This window comes from Kogia breviceps, chromosome 3 (assembly GCF_026419965.1).
Source record: "Kogia breviceps isolate mKogBre1 chromosome 3, mKogBre1 haplotype 1, whole genome shotgun sequence".
In the NCBI taxonomy this organism is placed as follows: Eukaryota; Metazoa; Chordata; class Mammalia; order Artiodactyla; family Physeteridae; genus Kogia; species Kogia breviceps.
Window position 1 is genome coordinate 97,354,277 of NC_081312.1, and position 24,830 is coordinate 97,379,106.

At 39.1% G+C, this 24,830-nt stretch overlaps 1 protein-coding gene across 4 annotated transcripts in view; it reads left to right on the top strand.

Moving 5' to 3' along the window:
* The first annotated feature begins 281 nt into the window (after positions 1–281).
* Positions 282–24,830, top strand: part of KIF23 (kinesin family member 23) — a 38,089-nt gene continuing 13,540 nt past the window's right edge. The window contains exons 1-11 of one of the 4 annotated variants that reach the window (XM_059056053.2): positions 282–460; positions 2,466–2,535; positions 3,893–4,021; positions 8,158–8,263; positions 18,371–18,507; positions 18,719–18,828; positions 19,212–19,382; positions 22,011–22,052; positions 22,733–22,845; positions 23,001–23,122; positions 24,415–24,517. In XM_059056053.2, the coding sequence (XP_058912036.1) occupies positions 450–460; positions 2,466–2,535; positions 3,893–4,021; positions 8,158–8,263; positions 18,371–18,507; positions 18,719–18,828; positions 19,212–19,382; positions 22,011–22,052; positions 22,733–22,845; positions 23,001–23,122; positions 24,415–24,517 (1,114 nt within the window). In that variant the 5' untranslated portion in view covers positions 282–449. The remainder of the gene's footprint in view (positions 461–2,465; positions 2,536–3,892; positions 4,022–8,157; positions 8,264–18,370; positions 18,508–18,718; positions 18,829–19,211; positions 19,383–22,010; positions 22,053–22,732; positions 22,846–23,000; positions 23,123–24,414; positions 24,518–24,830) is intronic. The other 3 variants (XM_059056057.2, XM_059056054.2, XM_067029259.1) reach the window with 3 other exon arrangements.

Consider the following 24,830-nt stretch of genomic DNA (forward strand, 5'->3'; position numbering starts at 1 on the left):
AGCCCAAGGATAGGACACTCCTGGGCCGGAACGACACTGCTGACTTCTGAATCAACCCTGGATTTGCCCTTCCATTGGACTTCTTGTGCTGTGGGAGAAGAAACTCTCAGTGTCATCAGAAAATTCAAGGGGTTGTATTTTCTAATATTTGAGCTCCGCTTCCCGCTCCAGCCCTGAAGCCCAGACACGCAGACAGCCCTTGCCCTTTCTGCGTCGGTCGCCTAGGAGACGAGCGCCCGGAGACGCAGGCGCTTCCTGAGGCCCCGCCCCTTCCGGGCGCTGATTGGCCCGTTTGAAATGCGCCGGGCGTGAGCTCACCTGGTCCCGGAGCTGCTTCTCCAGGCATTTCTGAGCGACACTCCTGAGCTGCCGAGTGCCGGTCCTCGCCAGCCCGCCCGACCGAGTTCGGCGTCCCGCTCGCACGTCTGGGCATCGCGGAGCCTGCTGCCATGAAGCCAGCGTGAGTACCGGGCCGCGGAGCCGGGGCCGGCGTCTCCTCACGCCGCAGCAGGCCCCGGGACACGCCGTCGGTACCGAGCCCCGCGTCTTCCGGGCCGCGGCCCTTAAAGTGGGAGGGAGCCCCCATCAGGACCGCCCAGGGGGAGCCCGGGAGCGGAGACCCCGTCCGCCTCGACCCAGTTCGGCTCCCCGCCGCCCGGAGTCGGGCGCCCGGCTCGCCGTCCTAGTTTCACTGGGCCAGGAAATGTCGGCCCCAAGTTGGGAGGAGGGGGAAGTTTGGGCGGCAACCCCAGTTCGGGTTAGCCAGTTCGCCCTCCACCTGGCTCCGGGACCTCCGCCTCAACCCTTTCTTAAGTTTCTCTTTCCATCCCCTGCCTCCCGCACTCGCGGGTTGCATTTTGCGGAGTTAGTGCGGGCCGGGGGTCGTCTCGCGGGTGCGCCGAGTGTTGTGTCCTGGGGTTGGGGTTGGGTAGGTGGTCTCAGCCCCCGGAGAGCCCCGGCGTCCGAGCGCACTGCGTGATATTCTTAGCCTAGCGCGGTAGCCTGGGGGCCGCGACCACCTCCGGGTGAAGGCCAGTTATTTTGCTCTGTTCTTGGGTCTCAGACAGCCCCGCTCCCGACACAAAAGCCCACGCCCACATTCCTCGCGGAGTCGGTGACATTTGCAGCTCAGCCTAATTCCTTGACTGCTGCTGGGTAACGAAATACTTGTGCAAAGAAGAGGGCTGCGTTTATAATTAGCACCATCACATAGCTAGTCGTTTGCAAAGGCAACTTGTTTTCTTAGGCTAAAGTCAAAATTGTTGAGGAAAAATGTTGAGTTTAAGTAAACCTACTGTAATATTTTGCACTTAAAACACGAATTTGCTTGTTTCATCTGGGAAGGGGTTAAAAAAGTATTTTAATAACCTAAAATCCAAGCCAGTAATTTCACTTAGTGTTAAATGTTTTTCTAGTCTATAGATAAATGGGGGAAAGAGGAGAGTGGCATGCTAGAGAAATGGTGAATAAATCAAAATATCTTTTTCTACTGTCTCTACTTAAGAGAGCACGAAATTGCAGTTTGGGGACCACATTTTGTTTGAGGACAAAGGATGATAGTTTTGAGAATTCAATAATCCCTTGTTCCTTGGAAGTAAAGACAAATTTTGATGAAAGAGTGGATTCCTCCATCTGCATTTTTATAATTTATTGAAGTTAATCACTTGTCAGTCTGCCTTGGCAGTGGGCTGTTGGCACAGCATGTGTGCTTATGTATCTACATAAATGACTTTCGAGATAAGTGTGGTCAGCTATCTGTAGATTTTTCAAATTTGTAGTGTCTGTAAAATTGTTGCTCAAGAAAATAAGCTATTTTACATACAGAACTATAAATAGATATTAAAAAACAGAATTCAACTAGGTAAATTTTAAAGATCTTACCGGCTTTTTTCAATGATTCATGAATCAGGCAGCCTCCTATCTATCTAGTGCACAGAAAGGTGCTCCTAAGAGCTGTACAAAATGGAAGTTTTTTTATAGGCAGAGGGGGATTGAACAAGGGAATTATACTAGCAATGAGTGGATTGTATGTGGCAAGGTGAACATCCTTTAGTGGATGGCAGGGGTCTATCAGGCAGATTACCTCACTAGCGCTGACCAGGTGATTCCAGATTGATTGGTTTAAGATTCTACTCCTGGGAGAGGCTGGAACTATAGGTTAGGTATGAAGTCTCAGTTTGGTGATGTGGGGCTTAGCACAGGTGACCCCATTTTGGGCCTGTTATCTCTATTTTTTAGTAGCAAAAATGTCTCCTAAGCCAAATTTTAATTACTTTTGGGTTATCCATGCCACAAACACTTTTCTACTAAGGAAATTTATTCTTATTCATGTTATTTGGGATATAGTGTTGTGGAACTGCTAAAGAATAATTTTATAAACCCTAGGAAGGTCGTCTCTGTATGAATTACAGGTGAAGTTTTTATATGTTAGTGTTGAACTGAAATTTTTTTGTATCTATGACCAGGAGAACCAAGACACCCAGGAAACCACCAGTGAAAAAAGGATCCCAAACCAGTCTTAAAGACCCCGTTGGGGTAAGGTCTCCCTGTGAATTTGTGTGTGTCTTCTTTCTTCAGTCCTTTTATGTCTTATGCTAATGCTTGGAAGGGATGGAGACATGGATGTGGAGTCAAAGAACATTTAGCTAAAAGGGCGATACTAAATTGCTTAGGCTGGTTCCAGCTTTGAAACTTTGTTTCTATGTAGGATACATTAGCCCAGTAAAATGAAGTGTTTGGTTGTCAGTTGCATACTTCCTATAACTAATTATATTTGAAAAGTTAGATAATGAAAAAATATTCTTTAGCTATCTTGGAGAATTCTTCATGCAGGCTTGGGAACTTGCTTTAAAAAGCAAATGGCAAATAAAAGAAAGGTGGTTTGCTCTGGGGTTTTAAAATCTTACCTTCATTGGCACTGGAATGTATCTCTCGCTCTTTTTTTTTTTTTTTTTTTTTTTTTTTTTGTGGTACGCGGGTCTCTCACTGTCGTGGCCTCTCCCGCTGCGGAGCACAGGCTCAGTAGCCATGGCTCACGGGCCCAGCCGCTCCGCGGCATGTGGGATCTTCCCGGACAGGGGCACGAACCCGTGTCCCCTGCATCGGCAGGCGGACTCTCAACCACTGCGCCACCAGGGAAGCCCTGGAATGTATCTCTTGATTTGAGTTGTGGGAACCAGATGCTTTGCATATAGTACTGAAGAGTTTTTCCCCAACCCTATCACTGATTAAGAAGACCACATTTCGGGCTTCCCTGGTGGCACAGTGGTTAAGAATCCTCCTGCCAATGCAGGGGACACGGGTTCGAGCCTCGGTCTGGGAAGATCCCACATGATGTGGAGCAGCTAAGCCCGTGCCCCACAATTACTGAAGCCTGCGCACCTAGAGCCGGTGCTCTACAACAAGAGAAGCCACTGCAATGAGAAGCCCGTGCACCATAACGAAGAGTAGCCCCCGCTTGCTGCAACTAGAGAAAGCCTGTGTGCAGCAACGAAGCCAACGCAGCCAAAAATTAAATAAATAAAATAAAATTTTTTTAAAAAAAGACCGTATTTCAGATCTCACAGTTTAGTATATTAAGTGTTAAGATGGCAAGTTTTAATTGACATCCAATTTCAGACAATCCTAATAGCTTTTCAAATAATTCTCATTGTGTGATATGTTTTTGATTTTTAGAGAGAGTTTTGATATTATGTGCATTTAAAATTCTCTCATATCTAAAATATCTGTTTGCATTTGACAATCAGCAGATCGGGTAGCAGGGTAGTAAATCTTGGCTTTCACAGCTCTAAGTATATATACTTAAGTTTAGAGACCAAATATTTGAATGAATGATTGAAAAGTCAGGTAAAAAGTCATCCTTTGTTCTTTAAGCACCTTCGTGTATTTTCAGGTGTACTGCAGGGTACGCCCGCTGAGCCTCCCAGAGCAAGAGTGCTGCATAGAGGTGATCAATAATACAACAGTTCAACTTCATACTCCTGAGGGTTATAGGCTCAACCGAAATGGAGACTATAAGGAGGTAATTCCTATTGGAAGCACCTGTTTTTAATTGATAGGTTCTTTCCTGAATGGCTTTTCCATTTTTTCCATTTAACAACATTCATGTGTTTCCACTTTATTGAAAGAATTATTTACTTCACTCTAACCACCATATCAAAAGTGTCTTTAATTTCTGGGCTGTACAGACACACCTTTGGTATACTGGAGTTAGAAGATTGCTTTCAGATGATTAATTTCTTGTATTGGATAATTATTGCTTTTTAGAGCATATATTAGGGATGGTTTAATGTGGAATGATATCTGATTGTGCTAGGCAGTTACATGTATATATAGAGTTTCATGTGTGGGATTAAAATAACATTTAACAGGCATTGTATACTTGTATCGATCTCTTATGAAGTGTTTTTTTTGTTTGTTTTTTTTGGTTTCTTTGTTTTTTTTTTATGAAGTGTTTTTATTTTTAGTAAAATGTTAAACAAAGAGAGTTCAGTTCGACAAACATGTGCTAAGCTGGAGCATAGAAGGAGACTTTAAAAACTGAGTAAGACACGGTCCTTGCCTTTATGGAGCTTACAACTTAGTTGGGAGCACAGATGCTAAGCAAGTGACCCTCATTGGTAAGGCAGAGGTGTGTTTAAAGAAATGGACTCTGGGAATGCAGAAAAAAGGATTAATTCAGGGTGTCATCTCTTCTTTCAAGCTGCCTTCACTGTTTCGTGTACACTACTTGAGGGAGATTGCTAGTCAAAAGCCCACCAGTGGCCTCTTTGCTGCTAGATGTGATGGACACCTCTTTATCTTCATTATGATCTATTTCTCAGCAGCACTGTCCTGTCTTCCGCTCCAATTCTCCATGTTCTGTCTTTCACTGGCCACCATCTGCAGGCTTCGCCTCCTTTTCCAATCTCTAAATACCAGGTTGGGTTATACCCAGAGCTCTCTTCCCTATCTATACTTTTCCATGGCTTTACATGTTGATGATATGGTAATAATTTGGAATTTTTATCTCCAGACTAAATCTTTTCTCTAACTCTCAACTTGAACGTCCACTGCTTGGATGTCACACAGGCATGTCCAAAAGGACTCTTGAGTTTTTTCCCCTCTAGATCACTTCCTCCCTTGTTTTTTCTTGTCAATAAATAGCACCACCACCATCTATTTGCTCAAACCAGACACCCTGTCGCTATCTTTCTCTTGTCCCCCCTGCATATCCCATTCATTAGTAGATCCTATCAGTTCTACTCCAGTGTGTATCTTGAAACTGTCCTTTCAGTTCTATCTCCACTGCCACTACCCTCGTCTGAGGCCTGTTATTAATTACGGAGACAAGTGCTTCTCAAACTGTGGTGAAGAAACAGCATTTTTATTTTCAGTGCATGGTGACTGATACTTTTGTGCAGCTTTGCCAGAAGAAACTGTTAAACAACTGTTAGGCAAAGTTAGACAGCAGAGGACTGGTTTATAATCTGTTCAGAGATAAGCCCCACTGATCACATGCTGGGATGTTGCAGCCCTGTGAAATGGCTACAGAGGTTCTAAGCATTTACCCTCCATCTCTGTAATTACCTCCCCCTGGACTGGAGACAGACATCTCTCAGAGGGGCATTGGCCTGCCTGCTGACTACACTTTGAGTAACATTAGCAAGACTATGCTGAAGCCAGCTGGACCACCTGCTTCCACTCTGAATCTTCTCTAATTCATTGCTACAGAGCAGCCAGTCATCTTTTAAAGCAGAAATCAGACCTCACATTTTCCTTTTTCGTTTTTTAACTGAAGTACCATTAATTTACAATGCTGTATTAGCTTCTGGTATATAGCAAAGTGATTCAGTTATACATTTATGTATATGTTCTTTTTCATATTCTTTTCCATTATGGTTTACTACAAGATATTGAATACACTTGCCTGTGTTATACAGTAGGATGTTGTTTATCTATTTTATGTAAAGCAGTTTGTATCTGCTAATCCCAAACTCCTAATTTATCCCCTCTTCCTGTCACCATTTTCCTGTTTAAAACCTTCTAAGGAATAAGGTTTTTAAATGGGCACAATCCTGCATAATCTTCCTGTTCTCTCTCTCTCTCCACCTCACTTCTTAGTACTCATACAATCCTAAATTGCTTGGATAAGCCAGAATCTTGCCTCAGGGCTTTTCCCTTAGCTCTTAGCAGGATGTCTCCTCATGCTTAGGTTTTTAGCTTAAATCACTTTCTCTGAGAGTGTGTCCAGATTACCCCCATCAGCAGTAGCACCCCTCCCACTTCTTTCCTGGTCTGTACTCTCTATACTTCCTTGACAGCACTTACCCCAAACTATAGATTTATTTACTTGTTTATTGTCTCTCCCCTGGTGTAATATACACTTCTAGGGCATATGTACCTTATCTGTCCTGTTTGCCAAACACTCAGATATGGATTAAGCATGAAGGAATGGTCTGGGAAGGCTTCATGGAGGAGTAGGCCTTTGAGAATGTAAAATAGTTGAGAACTGATTTATTGAATTTTACTTCTTTATTAGAGTTAATTTCATGTATGTGTAAATAGTACTAAAGGTTTGGTGGGGATTAAAAGTTCTCAGTGCTTTTTGACAGAAGGCAGCACTGGATAATGGAAGAAGTGTTGGAATGGAAATGGCTTTGACACTAATTAGCTTCATGAGCTTGGGCAAGTTCCTTCTTGCCTCAGTTTTCTTCACCTGGAAGAGGGTGGGGATTGTTCATGAGGACTTGGAGGTCATCTTATTGACCCGTCAGCACTAACCTGTATGTATCTTTTCAGTTCTAAGATTCTTTGTTCTTTCTGTGAACTCTAAAGCTGTTTTACAGGATTGGAATAAAAACTTCTACAAAGGTGAGAGTTAGCTTAGCTGAAGTAGGTGTGTGATCTTCAACAAGTTATAAAATGAGCCATAATAATTGATAGTACCTACACCAAAGGTTGTAAAAACGATGATTCACTAATATGCTGAGGCAGCGCTTGGGACATGGTTAGTGTTAAGTGCAAGTTGTTGTTGTCATGATGATGATGATGTATTTGAGTCCTAATCTATACGTGTCTCCTTTTGGGGGACAAAACTGCTAATTTTAAAAACATAAGGGTCATGTTATTGATATGTGAGCAGGTTGAATTTAAGAGAAAACATATAAAACAGGGAAAAGGGGCCACGTGACAAAGGCTATAATCCATAATAAATTCTAGTGAATACTCATGTACCAAATAATAGCATTGACATTCATGGAGCAAAAACTATAAGAAATTCAGGAAGCCTATAGGAACAATTGCAATGTCTACAAACTAATAAAGCTAGAAGATAACAAAAATAGAAAGAATAGAACTCCAGTCCCTGGACAATTAGGGCATTTTAATTTATCTTGAAATATATACATGAGTCCCCAGTCTTATTTTCCAAGTAGGAGTTTGGTAATATTTCTGATAATGTAGGTGTGCTTTATAATAATAGTCATATTTTGAAAGATTTGATAATTGAAGTATTATTGCTTTTTTAAAGGTCACAGTTTATTTAAAATTTGTTTCATAGAAGAACTCAGATGAGGGACTTCTCTGGTGGTCCAGTGGTTGAGACTCCATGCTTCCACTCGGTTATATCCCTGGTCAGGGAACTAGTATCCTGCATGCCTTGTGGCACAGCCAAAAACAAACAAAAAAACTCAGATGAGATTATATTGACAGTTATTTTCTAGTTTTAAAAAAGCAGTGCATCAAAACTCTTGATTTTATACTGCTATACCATTTTAGATGACACCTTTATAAAGAAAAATAGATAGCAGTAAAATAGTATATGAAGTAATGCTTGAGGATTTTCACAAGTCTATGACTGAATCGTAATACCTTTTGAACTCCTTTGTCACTTAATTAAAACAAAATCAGCCTTAGTCTATGAAACATTAGTAGACAAGACTTTTCTACAGTCTCTTCAGTAGTTATAACTAAATATTTACCAGTTTATAATTGGTATAATTTAAGTATATCATGAATTTTTTAAAGATTCCAAGTTTAAAGACTATTGACATTTTTTTCATGTCTAGATCTAATTGTTCATAAGGAAACATCTGAATATGTTTAAACAGATATATTTCTAGCCTAGCTATAGTGGAATTCCGTTTATGTGCTTTTTATTTCTTTCCTTCTCCACAGACTCAGTATTCATTTAAACAAGTATTTGGCACTCATACCACCCAGAAGGAGCTCTTTGATGTTGTGGCTAATCCCTTGGTAGATGACCTCATTCATGGCAAAAATGGTATGATTCTTGGAGTTTTGTTGAATTTTTCTTTTCCTCCCCCTCTGATAAAACATTTTTGATACTTAGATATTTGGTTTATGTTCAGCCTTGAACCCAGTTAATTTGCCAGAGTAGTGTTAAACCTGCGTTTTTGAGCAGTTATTTTTATTTTTAAAATTTGCTTATTTTTTCAAATTTAATTTTTATTTTGCATTGGAGTATAGTTGATTTACAGTGTTGTGTTAGTTTCAGCTGTACAGCTAAGTGGCTCAGTTATACATATACATATATCCATTCTTTTTCAGATTCTTTTCCCATATAGGTTATTACAGAATATTGAGTAGATTTCCCTGTGCTATACAGTAGGTCTTTGTTGATTATCTATTTTAAATATAGTAGTGTGTATATGTCAATCCCAAACTCTCAATTTATCCCTCCCCTTTGGTAACCATAAATTTGTTTTCTAAGTCTGTGAGTCTGTTTTGTAAATAGGTTCATTTGTATCATTTTTTAATTTTTTAGATTCTGCATATAAGCAATATCATATGATACTTGTCTTTTTCTGTCTGACTTATTTCATTTAGTATGATAATCTCCAGGTCCATCCATGTTACTGCAAATGGCATTATTTCATTCTTTTATTTTTAAAAAAATTTTTAACATCTTTATTTGAGTATAACTGTTTTACAATAGTGTGTTAGTTTCTCCTTTACAACAAAGTGAATCAGTTATACATATACATATGTTCCCATATCTCTTCCCTCTTGCGTCACCCTCCCTCCCACCCTCCCTATCCCACCCCTCTAGGTGGTCACAAAGCACAGAGGTGAACTCCCTGTGCTATGCGGCAGCTTCCCACTAACTATCTAATTTACTTTTGGTAGTGTGTATATGTCCCTGCCACTCTCTCACATCATCACAGCTTACCCTTCCCCCTCCCCATATCCTCAAGTCCATGCTCTAGTAGGTCTGTGTTTTATTCCAGTCATACCACTAAACTCTTCATGACATTTTTTTTTCTTAGATTCCATATATATGTGTTAGCATATGGTATTTGTTTTTCTCCTTCTGACTTACTTCATTCTGTATGACAGACTCCAGGTCTATCCACCTCATTACAAATAACTCAGTTTCATTTCTTTTTATGGCTGAGTAATATTCCATTGTATATATGTGCCACATCTTCTTTATCCATTCATCTGTTGATGGACACTTAGGTTGCTTCCATGTTCTGGCTATCGTAAATAGAGCTGCAATAAACATTTTGGTACATGACTCTTTTTGAATTATGGTTTTCTCAGGGTATATGCCCGGTAGTGGGATTGCGGGGTCGTATGGTAGTTCTATTTGTAGTTTTTTAAGGAACCTCCATACTGTTCTCCATAGTGGCTGTATCAATTTACATTCCCACCAACAGTGCAAGAGGGTTCCCTTTTCTCCACACTCTCTCCAGCATTTATTGTTTCTAGAGTTTTTGATGATGGCCAATCTGACCGGTGTGAGATGATATCTCATTGTAGTTTTGATTTGCATTTCTCTAATGATTAATGATGTTGAGCATTCTTTCATGTGTTTGTTGGCAATCTGTATATCTTCTTTGGAGAAATGTCTATTTAGTTCTTCTGCCCATTTTTGGATTGGGTTGTTTGTTTTTTTGTTATTGAGCTGCATGAGTTGCTTATAAATTTTGGATATTAATCCTTTGTCAGTTGCTTCATTTGCAAATATTTTCTCCCATTCTGAGGGTTGTCTTTTGGTCTTGTTTATGGTATCCTTTGCTGTGTAAAAGCTTTTAAGTATCATTAGATCGCATTTGTTTATTTTTGTTTTTATTTCCATTTCTCTAGGAGATGGGTCAAAAAGTATCTTGCTGTGATCTATGTCATAGAGTGTTCTGCCTATGTTTTCCTCTAAGAGTTTGATAGTGTCTGGCCTTACATTTAGGTCTTTAACCCATTTTGAGTTTATTTTTGTGTGTGGTGTTAGGGAGTGTTCTAATTTCATACTTCTACAGGTAGCTGTCCAGTTTTCCCAGCACCACTGATTGAAGAGGCTGTCTTTTCTCCACTGTATATCCTTCCCTCCTTTATCAAAGATAAGGTGACCATATGTGTGTGGGTTTATCTCTGGGCTTTCTATCCTGTTCCATTGATCTATATTTCTGTTTTTGTGCCAGTACCATACTGTCTTGATTACTGTGGCCTTGTAGTATAGTCTGAAGTCAGGGAGCCTGATTCCTCCAGCTCCATTTTTCATTCTCAATATTGCTTTGGCTATTCGGGGTCTTTTGTGTTTCCATACAAATTGTGAAATTTTTTGTTCTAGTTCTGTAAAGAATGCCAGTGGTAATTTGATAGGGATTGCATTGAATCTGTAGATTGCTTTGGGTAATAGAGTCATTTTCACAATGTTGATTCTTCCAATCCAAGAACATGGTATATCTCTCCACCTATTTGTATCATCTTTAATTTCTTTCATCAGTGTCTTATAGTTTTCTGCATACAAGTCTTTTGTCTCCTTAGGTAGGTTTATTCCTAGATATTTTATTCTTTTTGTTGCAATGGTAAATGGGAGTGTTTTCTTAATTTCACTCTCAGATTTTTCATCGTTAGTGTATAAGAATGCCAGAGATTTCTGTGCATTAATTTTGTATCCTGCTACTTTACCAAATTCATTGATTAGTTCTAGTAGTTTTCTGGTAGCATCCTTAGTATTCTCTATGTATAGTATCATGTCATCTGCAAACAGTGACAGCTTTACTTCTTCTTTTCCTATTTGGATTCCTTTTATTTCTTTATTTTCTCTAATTGCTGTGGCTAGAACTTCCAAAACTAGTTTGAATAAGAGTGGTGAGAGTGGGCAACCTTGTCTTGTTCCTGATCTTAGTGGAAATGGTTTCAGTTTTTCACCATTGAGAACAATGCTGGCTGTGGGTTTGTCATATATGGCCTTTATTATGTTGAGGAAAGTTCCCTATATACCTACTTTCTGCAGGGTTTTTATCATAAATGGGTGTTGAATTTTGTCAAAAGCTTTCTCTGCATCTATTGAGATGATCATATGGTTTTTCTCCTTCAGTTTGTTGATATGGTGTATCACGTTGATTGATTTGCGTATATTGAAGAATCCTTGCATTCCTGAAATAAACCCCACTTGATCATGGTGTATGATCCTTTTAATGTGCTGTTGGATTCTGTTTGCTAGTATTTTGTTGAGGATTTTTGCATCTATGTTCATCAGTGATATTGACCTGTAGTTTTCTTTCTTTGTGACGTCTTTGTCTGGTTTTGGTATCAGGGTGATGGTGGCCTCATAGAATGAGTTTGGGAGTGTTCCTCCCTCTGCTATCTTTTGGAAGAGTTTGAGAAGGATAGGTGTTAGCTCTTCTCTAAATGTTTGATAGAATTCACCTGTGAAGCCTGGGCTTTTGTTGGAAGATTTTTAATCACAGTTTCAATTTCAGTGCTTGTGATTGGTCTGTTCATATTTTCTATTTCTTCCTGGTTCAGTCTTGGCAGGTTGTGCATTTCTAAGAATTTGTCCATTTCTTCCAGGTTGTCCATTTTATTGGCATAGAGTTGCTTGTAGTAATCTCTAATAATCTTTTGTATTTCTGCAGTGTTAGTTGTTACATCTCCTTTTTCATTTCTAATTCTATTGATTTGAGTCTTCTCCCTTTTTTTCTTGATGAGTCTGGCTAATGGTTTATCAATTTTATTTATCTTCTCAAAGAACCAGCTTTTTTTTTTTAGAAGAGTTTCAGAAGAATAGGTGTTAACTCTTCTCTAAATGTTGACAGAATTCGCCTGTGAAACCATCTGGTCCTGGACTTTTGTTTGTTGGGAGTGTTTTTTTTTTTTTTTTTTTTAACATCTTTATTGGAATATAATTGTTTTACAATAGTGTGTTAGTTTTCCCTCTACAACAAACTAAATCAGTTATACATACACACATGCTCCCACATCTCCTCCCTCTTGCATCACCCTCTCTCCCACCCTCCCTATCCCACCCCCCCAGGCGGTCACAAAGCACAGAGGTGATCTCCCTGTGCTATGCAGCAGCTTCCCACCAGCTATCTAATTTACATTTGATAGTGTATATATGTCCCTGCCACTCCCCCACTTCGTCACAGCCCACCCCTCCCCCTCCCCATATCCTCAAGTCCATGCTCGAGTAAGTCTGTGTTTTATTCCCGTCCTACCACTAACCTCTTCATGACATTTTTTTCCCTTAGAGTCCGTATATATGTGTTAGCATACGGTATTTGTTTTTCTCCTTCTGACTTACTTCACTCTGTATGACAGACTCCAGGTCCATCCACCTCATTATAAATAACTCAGTTTCATTTCTTTTTATGGCTGAGTAATATTCCATTGTATATATGTGCCACATCTTCTTTATCCATTCATCTGTTGATGGACACTTAGGTTGCTTCCATGTCCTGGCTATTGTAAATAGAGCTGCAATGAACATTTTGGTACATGAGTCTTTCTGAATTATAGTTTTCTCAGGGTATATGCCCAGTAGTGGGATTGCTGGGTCGTATGGTAGTTCTATTTGTAGTTTTTTAAGGAACCTCCATACTGTTCTCCATAGCGGCTGTATCAATTTACATTCCCACCAGCAGTGCAAGAGGGTTCCCTTTTCTCCACACCCTCTCCAGCATTTATTGTTTCTAGAGTTTTTGATGATGGCCAATCTGACCGGTGTGAGATGATATCTCATTGTAGTTTTGATTTGCATTTCTCTAATGATTAATGATGTTGAGCATTCTTTCATGTGTTTGTTGGCAATCTGTATATCTTCTTTGGAGAAATGTCTATTTAGTTCTTCTGCCCATTTTTGGATTGGGTTGTTTGTTTTTTTGTTATTGAGCTGCATGAGTTGCTTATAAATTTTGGAATTAATCCTTTGTCAGTTGCTTCATTTGCAAATATTTTCTCCCATTCTGAGGGTTGTCTTTTGGTCTTGTTTATGGTATCCTTTGCTGTGCAAAAGCTTTTAAGTTTCATTAGGTCCCATTTGTTTATTTGTGTTTTTATTTCCATTTCTCTAGGAGATGGGTCAAAAAGGATCTTGCTGTGATTTATGTCGTATAGTGTTCTGCCTATGTTTTCCTCTAAGAGTTTGATAGTGTCTGGCCTTACATTTAGGTCTTTAACCCATTTTGAGTTTATTTTTGTGTGTGGTGTTAGGGATTGTTCTAATTTCATACTTTTACATGTAGCTGTCCAGTTTTCCCAGCACCACTGATTGAAGAGGCTGTCTTTTCTCCACTGTATATCCTTCCCTCCTTTATCAAAGATAAGGTGACCATATGTGTGTGGGTTTATCTCTGGGCTTTCTATCCTGTTCCATTGATCTATATTTCTGTTTTTGTGCCAGTACCATATTGTCTTGGTTACTGTAGCCTTGTAGTAGAGTCTGAAGTCAGGGAGCCTAATTCCTCCAGCTCCATTTCTCGTTCTCAAGATTGCTTTGGCTATTCGGGGTCTTTTGTGTTTCCATACAAATTGTGAAATTTTTTGTTCTAGTTCTGTAAAAAATGCCAGTGGTAATTTGATAGGGATTGCATTGAATCGGTAGATTGCTTTGGGTAGTATAGTCATTTTCACAATGTTGATTCTTCCAATCCAAGAACATGGTATATTTCTCCACCTATTTGTATCATCTTTAATTTCTTTCATCAGTGTCTTATAGTTTTCTGCATACAAGTCTTTTGTCTCCTTAGGTAGGTTTATTCCTAGATATTTTATTCTTTTTGTTGCAATGGTAAATGGGAGTGTTTTCTTAATTTCACTCTCAGACTTTTCATCATTAGTGTATAAGAATGCCAGAGATTTCTGTGCATTAATTTTGTATCCTGCAACTTTACCAAATTCATTGATTAGCTCTAGTAGTTTTCTGGTAGCATCCTTAGGATTCTCTATGTATAGTATCATGTCATCTGCAAACAGTGACAGCTTTACTTCTTCTTTTCCTATTTGGATTCCTTTTATTTCTTTTTCTTCTCTGATTGCTGTGGCTAGAACTTCCAAAACTATGTTGAATAAGAGTGGTGAGAGTGGGCAACCTGGGAGTGTTTTTTTTAAATTTTATTGACGTGTAGTTGATTTACAATGTTTGTTAATTTCTTCTGTATGGCAAAGTGATTCAGTTATACATATATATATTCTTTTTCATATTCTTTTCAATTATGGTTTATCACAGGATATTGAATATAGTTCCTTGTGCTATAAAATAGGACCTTGTTGTTATCCATCCTATATATAATAGTTTGCCTCTGCTAATCCCAAACTCCCACTCATTCCCTCTTCTACCCCCCCTTCCCTTGGCAACCACAAGTCTGTTCTCTATATTTGTGAGTCTGTTTTTGTTTCATAGATATGTTGATTTGTGTCATATTTAAGATTCCACATAATAAGTTTTATCATGGTATTTGCCTTTCTAACTTACTTCGCTTACTATTATACCTAGAGTGTGATAATCTCTAGGTCCATCCATGTTGCTGCAAAATGGCAGTATTTCATTCTTTTTTATGGCTGAGTAATATTACATTGTATATATGTACCACATCTTCCTTATCTATTCATCTGTCAGTGGACATTTATGTTTCCATGTTTTGGCTATTGTAAACAGCATTGCAATGAACACTGGGGGGCATGTATCCCTTCAAACCATGGTTTTCTCTGGATATATTTCTCCGGATATATGCCCTGGAATGGGATTGCTGCATCTATGGTAGCTCTATTTTTAGTTTTTTAAGGAACGGCATAGGAGGGTTTCTCCACACCCTCTCCAGCATTTGCTATTTGTACACTTTTTATTGATGGCCATTCTGACTGGTGTGAGATGGTACCTCATTGTGGTTTTGATTTGCATTTCTCTAGTCATTAGCGACACTGAGTATCTTTTCATGTGCCTATTGGCCATCTGTATGTCTTCTTTGGAGAAATGTCTATTTAGGTCTTCTGCCCATTTTTTATTGGGTTGTTTGTTTTTTTTGTTATTGAGTTGTATGAGCTGTTTGCAAATTTGGGAAATTAAGCCATTGTCAGTCGCATCATTTGCAAATATTTTCTCCCAGTCCGTAAGTTGTCTTTTCATTTTGTTTGTGGTTTCCTTTGGTGTGCAAAAGCTTATAAGTTTGATTAAGTCTAATTTGTTTATTTTGCTTTTATTTCTATTGCCTTGGGAGACTGACCTAAAAAAACATGGGTATGATTTATGTCAGAGAATGTTTTGCCTATGTCCTCTACTAGGAGCTTTATGGTGTCTTGTCTTTTTCTTTCTTCTTTATTTTTTTCATTTTGGCCATGCCACGCGGCATGCAGGATGGTGCAATCCAGGGATTGAACCTGGGCCTCTGCAGTGAAAGCGCCAAATCCTAACCACTAGGCCACCAGGAAACTCCCAGTGTCTGGTCTTATAATTAGGTCTTTAAGCCACAGGTGTGTGGGTTTATTTCTGGCTCTCTCTTCTGTTCCATTGATCTGTATATCTGTTTTTGTGCCAATACCATGCTGTTTTGATTACTGTAGCCTTGTAGTGAAGTCTGGGAGTGTTAGGCCTCCTGCTTTTTTCTTTTTCCTCAGGATTGCTTTGGCAATTCTGGGTCTTTTATGGTTCCATGTAAATTTTAGTATTATTTGTTCTATTTCTGTGAAAAATACCATTGGTAATTTAATAAGGATCACATTAAATCTGTAGATTGCTTTGGGTAGTATGGCCATTTTAGCAATATTAATTCTTCCAATCCAAGAGCATGGGATATCTTTCCATTTCTTTGAATCATCTTTAATTTCCTTTAATAATGTTTTGTAGTTCTCAGCATATAAGTCTTTCACCTCCTTGGTGAGGTTTATTTCTAAGTATTTTATTTTTTTGTCAGAGTTTAAAAGGGATTGTTTATTTACATTCCCTTTAGGATATTTCATTGTTTGTGTAAAGAAGTGCAACCTATTTCTGTATGTTAATCTTGTATCCTGCTACCTTGCTGGATTCATTTATCAGTTCTAGTGGTTTTAGTGTGGAGTCTTCAGGGTTTTCTACATATATTATGTCATTTGCATATAATGACAATTTTATCTCTTCCCTACGCATTTAAATACGTTTTATTTCTTTTTCTTGTCTGATTGCTGTGGCTAGGACTTCCAATACTATGTTGAAGAGAAGTGGTGAGAGTGGGCATCCTTGTCTTGTTCCATATTTTAGCAGGAAGTCTTTCAGCTTTTCACCATTGAATATTATATTGGCTGTGGGTTTGTCATAAATAGCTTTTATTATGTTGAGCTATGTTCCCTCTCTACCCAGTTTCATAAGGGTTTTTATCATGAGTGAATGTTGAATTTTGTCAAATGCTTTTTCTGCATCTATTGATGATCATGAGGTTTTTTTCCTTTCTTCTGTTGATATGGTGTATCTCATTTATTGATTTATGTATGTTGGATCATCCTTGGAACCCTGGGATGAATCCAGCATGGTCATGGTGTGTGACCTTTTTAATGTGTTGTTGGATTCGGTTTACTAGTATTTTGCTGAGAATTTTTGTGTTTGTATTTATCAAAGATCCTGGCCTGTAATTTTTTCTGTGTTACCCATGTCCAGTTTTGGTATCAGGGTGATAGTGGCCTTGTAGAATGAATTTGGGAGTGTTTCTTCCTCTGCAATTTTTTGGAATAGTTTCAGAAGGATAGGTGTCAACTCTTCTCTAAATGTGTGATAGAATTTGCCTGTGAAGCCATTTTGTCCTGGACTTTTGTTTGCTGGGAGGTTTTAATCACAGTTTCAGTTTCAGTACTTATGATTGGTCCTTTCATATTTTCTATTTCTTCCTGGTTGAGTCTTGGGAGCTTGTACCTTTCTAAGAATTTGTCCCCGTTTCTTCTAGGTTTATCCATTTTATTGGCATACACTTGCTTGTTGTAGTCTCTTATGATCCCTTGTATTTGGTTTTTTTTTTTTTTTTTTTGCAGTACGGGCCTCTCACTGTTGTGGCCTCTCCCGTTGTGGAGCACAGTCTCCGGTCACGCAGGCTCAGAGGCCATGGGTCACAGGTCTAGCCGCTCCATGGCATGTGGGATGTTCCCGGACCAGGGCACGAACCCATTTCCCCTGCATCGGCAGGCGGACTCTCAACTACTGCGCCACCAGGGAAGCCCCGATCCCTTGTATTTCTGTGGTGTCTGTTGTAACTTCTCTGTTTTCACTCCTGATTTTCTTGATTTGAGCCCTCCCTTTTTTTTCTTGATGAGTCTGGCTAAAGGTTTATCAGTCTTGTTTACCTTTTCAAAGAACCAGCTTTTAGTTTCATTATTGCTCTTTTCTGTTGTTTTCTTCATCTCTATTTCATTTATTTCTGCTCCAATCTTTATGATTTCTTTCCTTCTACTCACTTGGGTTTTGTTTATTTTTTTTTTTTCTTTAGTTGCTTTAGGTGTAAGGTTAAGTTGTTTGAGATTTTTCTTGTTTCCTGAGGTAAGATTTTATTGCTATAAACTTCATTGCTAGAACTGCTTTTCCTGCGTGACATAGGTTTTTGATAGTCATGTTTTTGTTGTCATTTGTCTCTAGGTATTTTTTTTTATTTCTTCAGTGATCCATTGGTTGTTTAGTAACATATTGTTTAACTTCCACTTATTTTTTTGACAGTTTTTTTTCTTGAGATTGATTTCAAATCTCTTAGCGTTGTGGTCAGAAAAGATGCTTGATATGATTTCAGTTTTCTTAAATTTACTGAGGCTTGTTTTGTCGTCCAGCATGTGGTCAGTCCTGGAGAATGTTCCATGTGCACCTGAGAAGAATGTGTATTCTGCTGCTTTTGGATGGAATGTTCTATAAATATCAATTAAGTCCATCTGGTTTAATGTGTCATTTATGGCCTGTGTTTTGTTATTGATTTTCTGTCTGGATGATCTGTCCATTGATGTAAGTGGGTGTTAAAGTCTCCCTATTGTGTTACTATTGATTTCTCCTTTCATGGCTATTAGCATTTGCCTTATATATTGAGGTGTTGAGCAGTTAATTTTAAGTGTTTTCTAATACAAAAAATATTATACGTGGAGGACTTTTAAGATATAGCCAAGTGTGACATTTAATATATAACTGTGACTTGTTACATTGTAGGTCTCCTTTTTACATATGGTGTGACGGGAAGTGGAAAAACTCACACTATGACTGGTTCTCCAGGGGAAGGAGGACTGCTTCCTCGCTGTTTGGACATGCTCTTTAACAGTATAGGGTCGTTTCAAGCTAAACGATACGTAAGTTTAATTTTTTGTGTGTTGTGACTCACTAGAGGGCATAGGTGCCAAAATACCTGTGAATACAGTAGTATTAAGGGAGAACTAAGGCATCGGATACCTTTTGAAACTTTAAATATGTTTAAATATTGTTTTTTATTTCTTAAATATATTCCTTACTATTTAAGTCAAAGTCTAAAAATTATGGTCTGATTTTTGCTCCCACTTTAAGGTTTTTAAATCTAATGATAGGAATAGTATGGATATACAGTGTGAAGTTGATGCTTTATTAGAACGGCAGAAAAGAGAAGCCACGCCCAATCCAAAGACCCCCTCTAGCAAGTAAGTAATTACATTTGTAACACTGGCCTCATGGGAACCCTGTCCAGTGGTTTCCTCAGGCACAGGGAATGGTGAACAGAAGTTGGTCTGACAGTTGACTTTAGTGAGGTCAAAGTTGAGGGATGTTCTTAAGTAAGTTTATTTGCTCAGATGTTCTGTTTGTTTCTGAGCACACTGCCCTTGAATCCCTGTTTAGGGAAGGTGCCACTCTTGGTGAGAGAGGGTGTAAAAGCCTGTGTTGTGTATCTGGGGAGATATGGGAGAACTGTTGGCCCAACCATGAGTATGAATAAAGTTGCTCTGCATTCCTGATTGTAATGGAGGTCATTTATTTACTCACAGTGTGTAAGATGAGACTTTGGGGCTTTTTTTTCTTTTTTCAGACGACAAGTAGATCCAGAGTTTGCAGATATGATAAATGTACAAGAATTTTGCAAAGCAGAAGAGGTTGATGAAGATAGTGTCTATGGTGTATTTGTCTCTTATATTGAAATATATAATAATTACATATATGATCTATTGGAAGAGGTGCCGTTTGATCCCATAAAGCCTAAGTAAGTAGTGGAGAGAGTCCCTTAGCTGCTTAACTTTGAAGTCACTTCACATCAGTGAGGTTTAGTTTTCTCAGCTATAAATGGGGATAAAGCTTACTTTTGTTTTCAAAATGAAATATAACTCATGTGTCATGCAGTTGGTGCTTGGTGAATAATTCTGTATATTAACTAGATATGTAGCTATATTAGGAAAACCACTGGGTTAAGGCATCTAAGGAGAATATTCACCTTAGACTTTACTTTAGAAAAACTCTTGGCCCTGGGCTGTATTTTTTTTTTTAACATCTTTATTGAAGTATAATTGCTTTATACTGTTGTGTTAGTTTCTGCTGTATAATGAAGTGAATCAGCTATATGTATACATATGTCCCCATATCCCCTCCCTCTTGCATCTCCCTCCCACCCTCCCTATTCCACCCCTCTAGGTGGTCACAAAGCACCGAGCTGATCTCCCGGTGCTATGCCACTGCTTCCCACTAGCTATTTGACATTTGGTAGTATATATATGTCAGTGCAACTCTCTTACTTCATCCCATCTTACACTTCCCCCTCCCCATGTCCTCAAGTCCATTCTCTACATCTGTGTCTTTATTCCTGTCCTGCCCCTAGGTTCTTCAGAACCACTTTTTTTTCTTTTTTTTCTTTTTTTTTTAGATTCCATATATATGTGTTAGCATACGGTGTTTGTTTTTCTCTTTCTGACTTACTTCATTTTGTATGACACACTCTAGGTCCATCCACCTCACTACAAATAACTCCATTTCTTTTTATGGCTGAGTAATATTCTACTGTATATATGTGGGCCCTGGGCTGTATTTTGACAAGGACCTTAATTGTATAAAGAAGTGTCCCTGTAGATGTGCCCTGAGGCTACCTTTAAGAACCTGACACTTAATGTTGGGAGTTTGTAGCCTCTAATCTGTGTTCTGGTGATCCCCACAGAATGGAGCCTAAAGCTGTTGTCTGCACAACTAATAGTCACAGACCTTCCATCACTGACCAATAAGAAGTGACATCTGTATTGTCATTCCACCAGAGTTAAAAGACTATTACTTAGATTTCCTTGGGTCTTGCCCTGCTGAGACTGAAGAGCATTTACAATCTAGCATCACAAACTACATTTGTGCCAGAGCTGACTCTGGTATCTTGTTCCTTGATGGTTTTGTTCTTAAGCTAAATGCTTATCTTCAATGCTGTCTTTGTCAGGGCCTCTCAAGACAAATAATATGAAGACCTGTGTTGTATTACTTAACTTTTGTGTATATGACTCAGTGAATATTAATGGAGGAACAGTTAGATTTTGGAAAACCATTAGACTGAGAACAGGTGTCTGTATACCCCCCCCCCCCCCCCCCCCCCCCCCCCCCCCCCGGTACGCGGGCCTCTCATGTTGTGGCCTCTCCCGTTGCGAGGCACAGGCTCTGGACGCGCAGGCTCAGCGGCCATGGCTCACGGGCCTAGCCGCTCCATGGCATGTGGGATCTTCCCGGGCCAGGGCACGAACCCATTTCCCCTGCGTTGGCAGGCGGACTCTCAACCACTGCACCACCAGGGAAGCCCCCCACTTTTCTTTATATTAAACAATTTATAGACGAATTACTTTCCCATTTGTTTCAAAGTATCAGTTGTATGTACCCATTTTCCTAAACTTTTGTGATGTCATTCACTGCTACTAATCACTTTCATGTCTGCACATGTGCCAAGTTTCTGTTTGATTTGTTCCAAATGAGATTGTTTTCTAAGAAGCCTATCTTGGTTTTGTTACGTAAATGAAGATTGACAAATGTGACTATGCCTTGTAACCTTTCTGGTAACTCCTTGAATGAACTCACAGGGTGCTTATTGGGCAGTGAATTCAGATTTTATTTGTTAGGGTGGTGATTAACCTGCTTTTTTGAGCTGGTTTAAGGTTTAGTTTTTAATACAATGAAGAACTATTAGAAGCAGAGGATTTTTTAAAAAATTTATTTATTTAATTTATTTTTGGCTGCATTGGCTCTTCCTTGCTGCGTGCTTACTTTCTCTAGTTGCGGTGAGCAGGGGTTACTCTGTTGTGGTGCACGGGCTTCTCATTGCGGTGGCTTCTCTTGTTGCTGAGCACGGGCTCTAGGCACACGGGCTTCAGTAGTTGTGGTTCGTGGGCTCTAGAGAGCAGGCTCAGTAGTTGTGGCGCATGGGCTTCGTTGCTCCATGGTGTGTGGTAACTTCCCGGACAAGGGCTTGAACCTTTGTCCCCTGCATTGGGAGGTGGATTCTTAACCACTGCATCACCAGGGAAGCCCGCAGAGGATTTTTTTTTTTTTTTTTTTTTTTTTTTTGTGGTACGCGGGCCTCTCACTGTTGTGGCCTCTCCCGTTGTGGAGCACAGGCTCCGGACACGCAGGCTCAGCGGCCATGGGCTCACGGGCCCAGCCGCTCCGCGGCATGTGGGATCTTCCCGGACCGGGGCACAAACCCGTGACCCCTGCATCAGCAGGCGGATTCTCAACCACTTCGCCACCAGGGAAGCCCCCCGGCAGAGGATTTTTAAGATACGACTCATTGTGACCGTCAGATACTCCCGACTGAACGTGTTGCTGTGAGATGGCTGCTATAGAAACAGTAACTTCTACCTTATTCCTTTGGTAGGTGGAATAGTTGCAGCACGCCCATGAGGAACACAGATTTTGTGTATGTGTTGGTGCTCTTTTCTTAAGGAGAAGGGTGCAGTTATACTAGTAGTTGGCATCTGTGGCATGTTTGCATGTAGGTGGTTTTTCATTGGTACTGGGCTGGCTGCTACTTCTAAGCCCCTCCTTGGTCCCTGAGAAATCTGCATTTGTTGAATAATGGTGGCTGGCAAATGTTTCTACCCCCACCATTCACAAGAATGAGGCCAAACAGGCAGCACCTTTCCCATCCTCATCCTACCTTAGACTAAAACTTGACAAGCCACTTTGAAAGGATTGCCACTCCTGGTATATACCAAACTCCTTCTGAATTTGTTTTTTGTTGACACTGAAGTCAGAACCAGCTCTATCTGTCGATCTTTTAAAATTAAGAAAATGCTAGATTTTGATGCTTAACCTTTGCATGTGATGGTGCTATACTACTACTTTGATGTCTAATTGTTTAGTAAGTGTTGTTTCATGTGCTTTGTTAGAACAAATTAGAGCAAAGCTTTTAAAACAAAATAGATTCCTGTTATCCTGTTATGTAACTAATCTTTTTCTATATATCCTTATTCTTATCCAAGTGTAATATGCTTCTGGAGTCTTGCTTAGGCTTATTCCCATTATAAGAATGGATGTCATGTTGCCTGACATTTTAGTCCTTGTCTTATAGGAAACCAATGTTTTTCTTTCCCATAGACCTCCACAATCTAAGTTGCTTCGTGAAGATAAGAACCATAACATGTACGTTGCAGGATGTACAGAAGTAGAAGTGAAATCTACTGAGGAGGCTTTTGAAGTTTTCTGGAGAGGTTAGAAGCAGAGCTAGAATTACAGATATATACAGTGATAAATATAATCCTGAAAGTTGCTACTCTAATTTGACAATACCTTTTGGTTTGGTAGAAAGTATGTACACTGAAATGACTCGGTCGAGATTTGATCAATAATTTCTCTGTCACTGTAGGCCAGAAAAAGCGACGAATTGCTAACACACATTTGAATCATGAGTCCAGCCGTTCCCATAGCGTGTTCAACATTAAATTAGTTCAGGCTCCCTTGGATGCAGATGGAGACAATGTCTTACAGGTAAAGATTTAACGTGTGGAGTGTTTTCTTGTTCTGAATCCTTAATTTTGGGAATCTGAGATAAATCATGGAGGTTTCATTACACTGAATATTGCTCTAGAATTAATATATGTGTAGGTGATGACATTTAAAAAAAAAAGTTCCATTAATTAGATTATAGTTTTGGGAAACTGGCTATTCAATCTTAGAATCTGGAATTTTGTTGTAAAAAAGGTTTACAAATTTTTATAAATATCTAATAGAGGAGATAAAAGAATGAATCATAACATATATTTTCTTTTATCTCTGAAGACTCATTTTGTATGTAGAAGTTCAGTTAATGGTTTTTAAATGTCAGCAGTTAACTTTCCAGGCTAGGTGCAGTTCAGGAGTGGCCAATTCTAAATTGTTCTTCTCTTGGCTGATAGGCCAGTAGGGGCCCCATCTGCTGATCACTCTTTACTGCTGGGCCTGTCATGCTACAAGGCTTATATCAATTAGTAACAGCATTTGGGCCTGAATATATAAATCATTTATTAATAACTTTAAGCTATTAAAATGTAATTCCATTCAAAACATATCGTGAAATTGTGGTATATCATGAAGGTTTTCAGATGGCAGTAGATGGTACAGCATGGTACTAAAGACCACCAGGATTTGAATTCTGATTCCTAGGCATTTACTAGCTTGTCTCACCTAATTGTAATAAACTCCTCGTAATGCTGTGAGGGTTAAAGGAGGTGAGGCATGTAAAGTTTTTAGTCCATTGCCTGGCTTACAGTCAGCACTTGATAAATGTTAGCTAGAAAATCCTTTTACGTGAAGTCTCTGTACACTTGCTTTCCATTGAACCACATCTAATATTATAGTATCAGTCATGTATCTCTTGACTTTCATTTCTTATGTTATTAGAGTATTATGAAATTATTAGACTGTAAAATTATTAAATGTCTCATTATACAAATATTTAGCCTTGTTGTAGACTCACTATTTAGCAGACATTTATTGAGCTCCTGCTGAGTGCTAGGCACTGTGCAAGGTGCTGGAGATGAAGTGGTTAAAAGGTAGAATTCCTGTTCTTGTGGAGCTTACAGTATAATGTAGAAGACCAGACAATGGGCAAGTAATGTCATGAGGATATTTATCATATGCTTTTAGCAAACTCTTCCCCCAAAACATGTATCCTTCGCCCCTACTATACATTTTGAATTGTGCAAACATTGTATTCATGACTTAATTTGATTTGAATATATTTAAAGAACACTGTAAATCAGTTATAACTTATGTTACTGGCATTATAATCTTTCCTTCAGGAAAAAGAACAAATCACTATTAGCCAGTTATCCTTGGTAGATCTTGCTGGAAGTGAAAGAACTAACCGGACAAAAGCAGAAGGGAACAGGTTACGTGAAGCTGGTGAGCAAAGCATAGTACTTACTTATTGCTACTACTTTCAAAAACTTGCCATGCCAGTTTATCGTCACTTATTGATAGGTGGTTTATGCATAACTGTCTTCAATTTGACTAAAAATTTAGAGGCTAAATGACCAGTGCTTTTTCTTTAGTTATGCTGGTTTGGTATTGATCTATTACAACACACTGATTTCTTTAAGAAGGAGGAAAAAAAGTGAGTAAAATAAACATAAAATAGGTTTTATTCATATTGAGAGTGTCTATTATATCTATGGCTGGCGTGTCAGTACTGGGTCCATTAAATTAAGTGACTGAA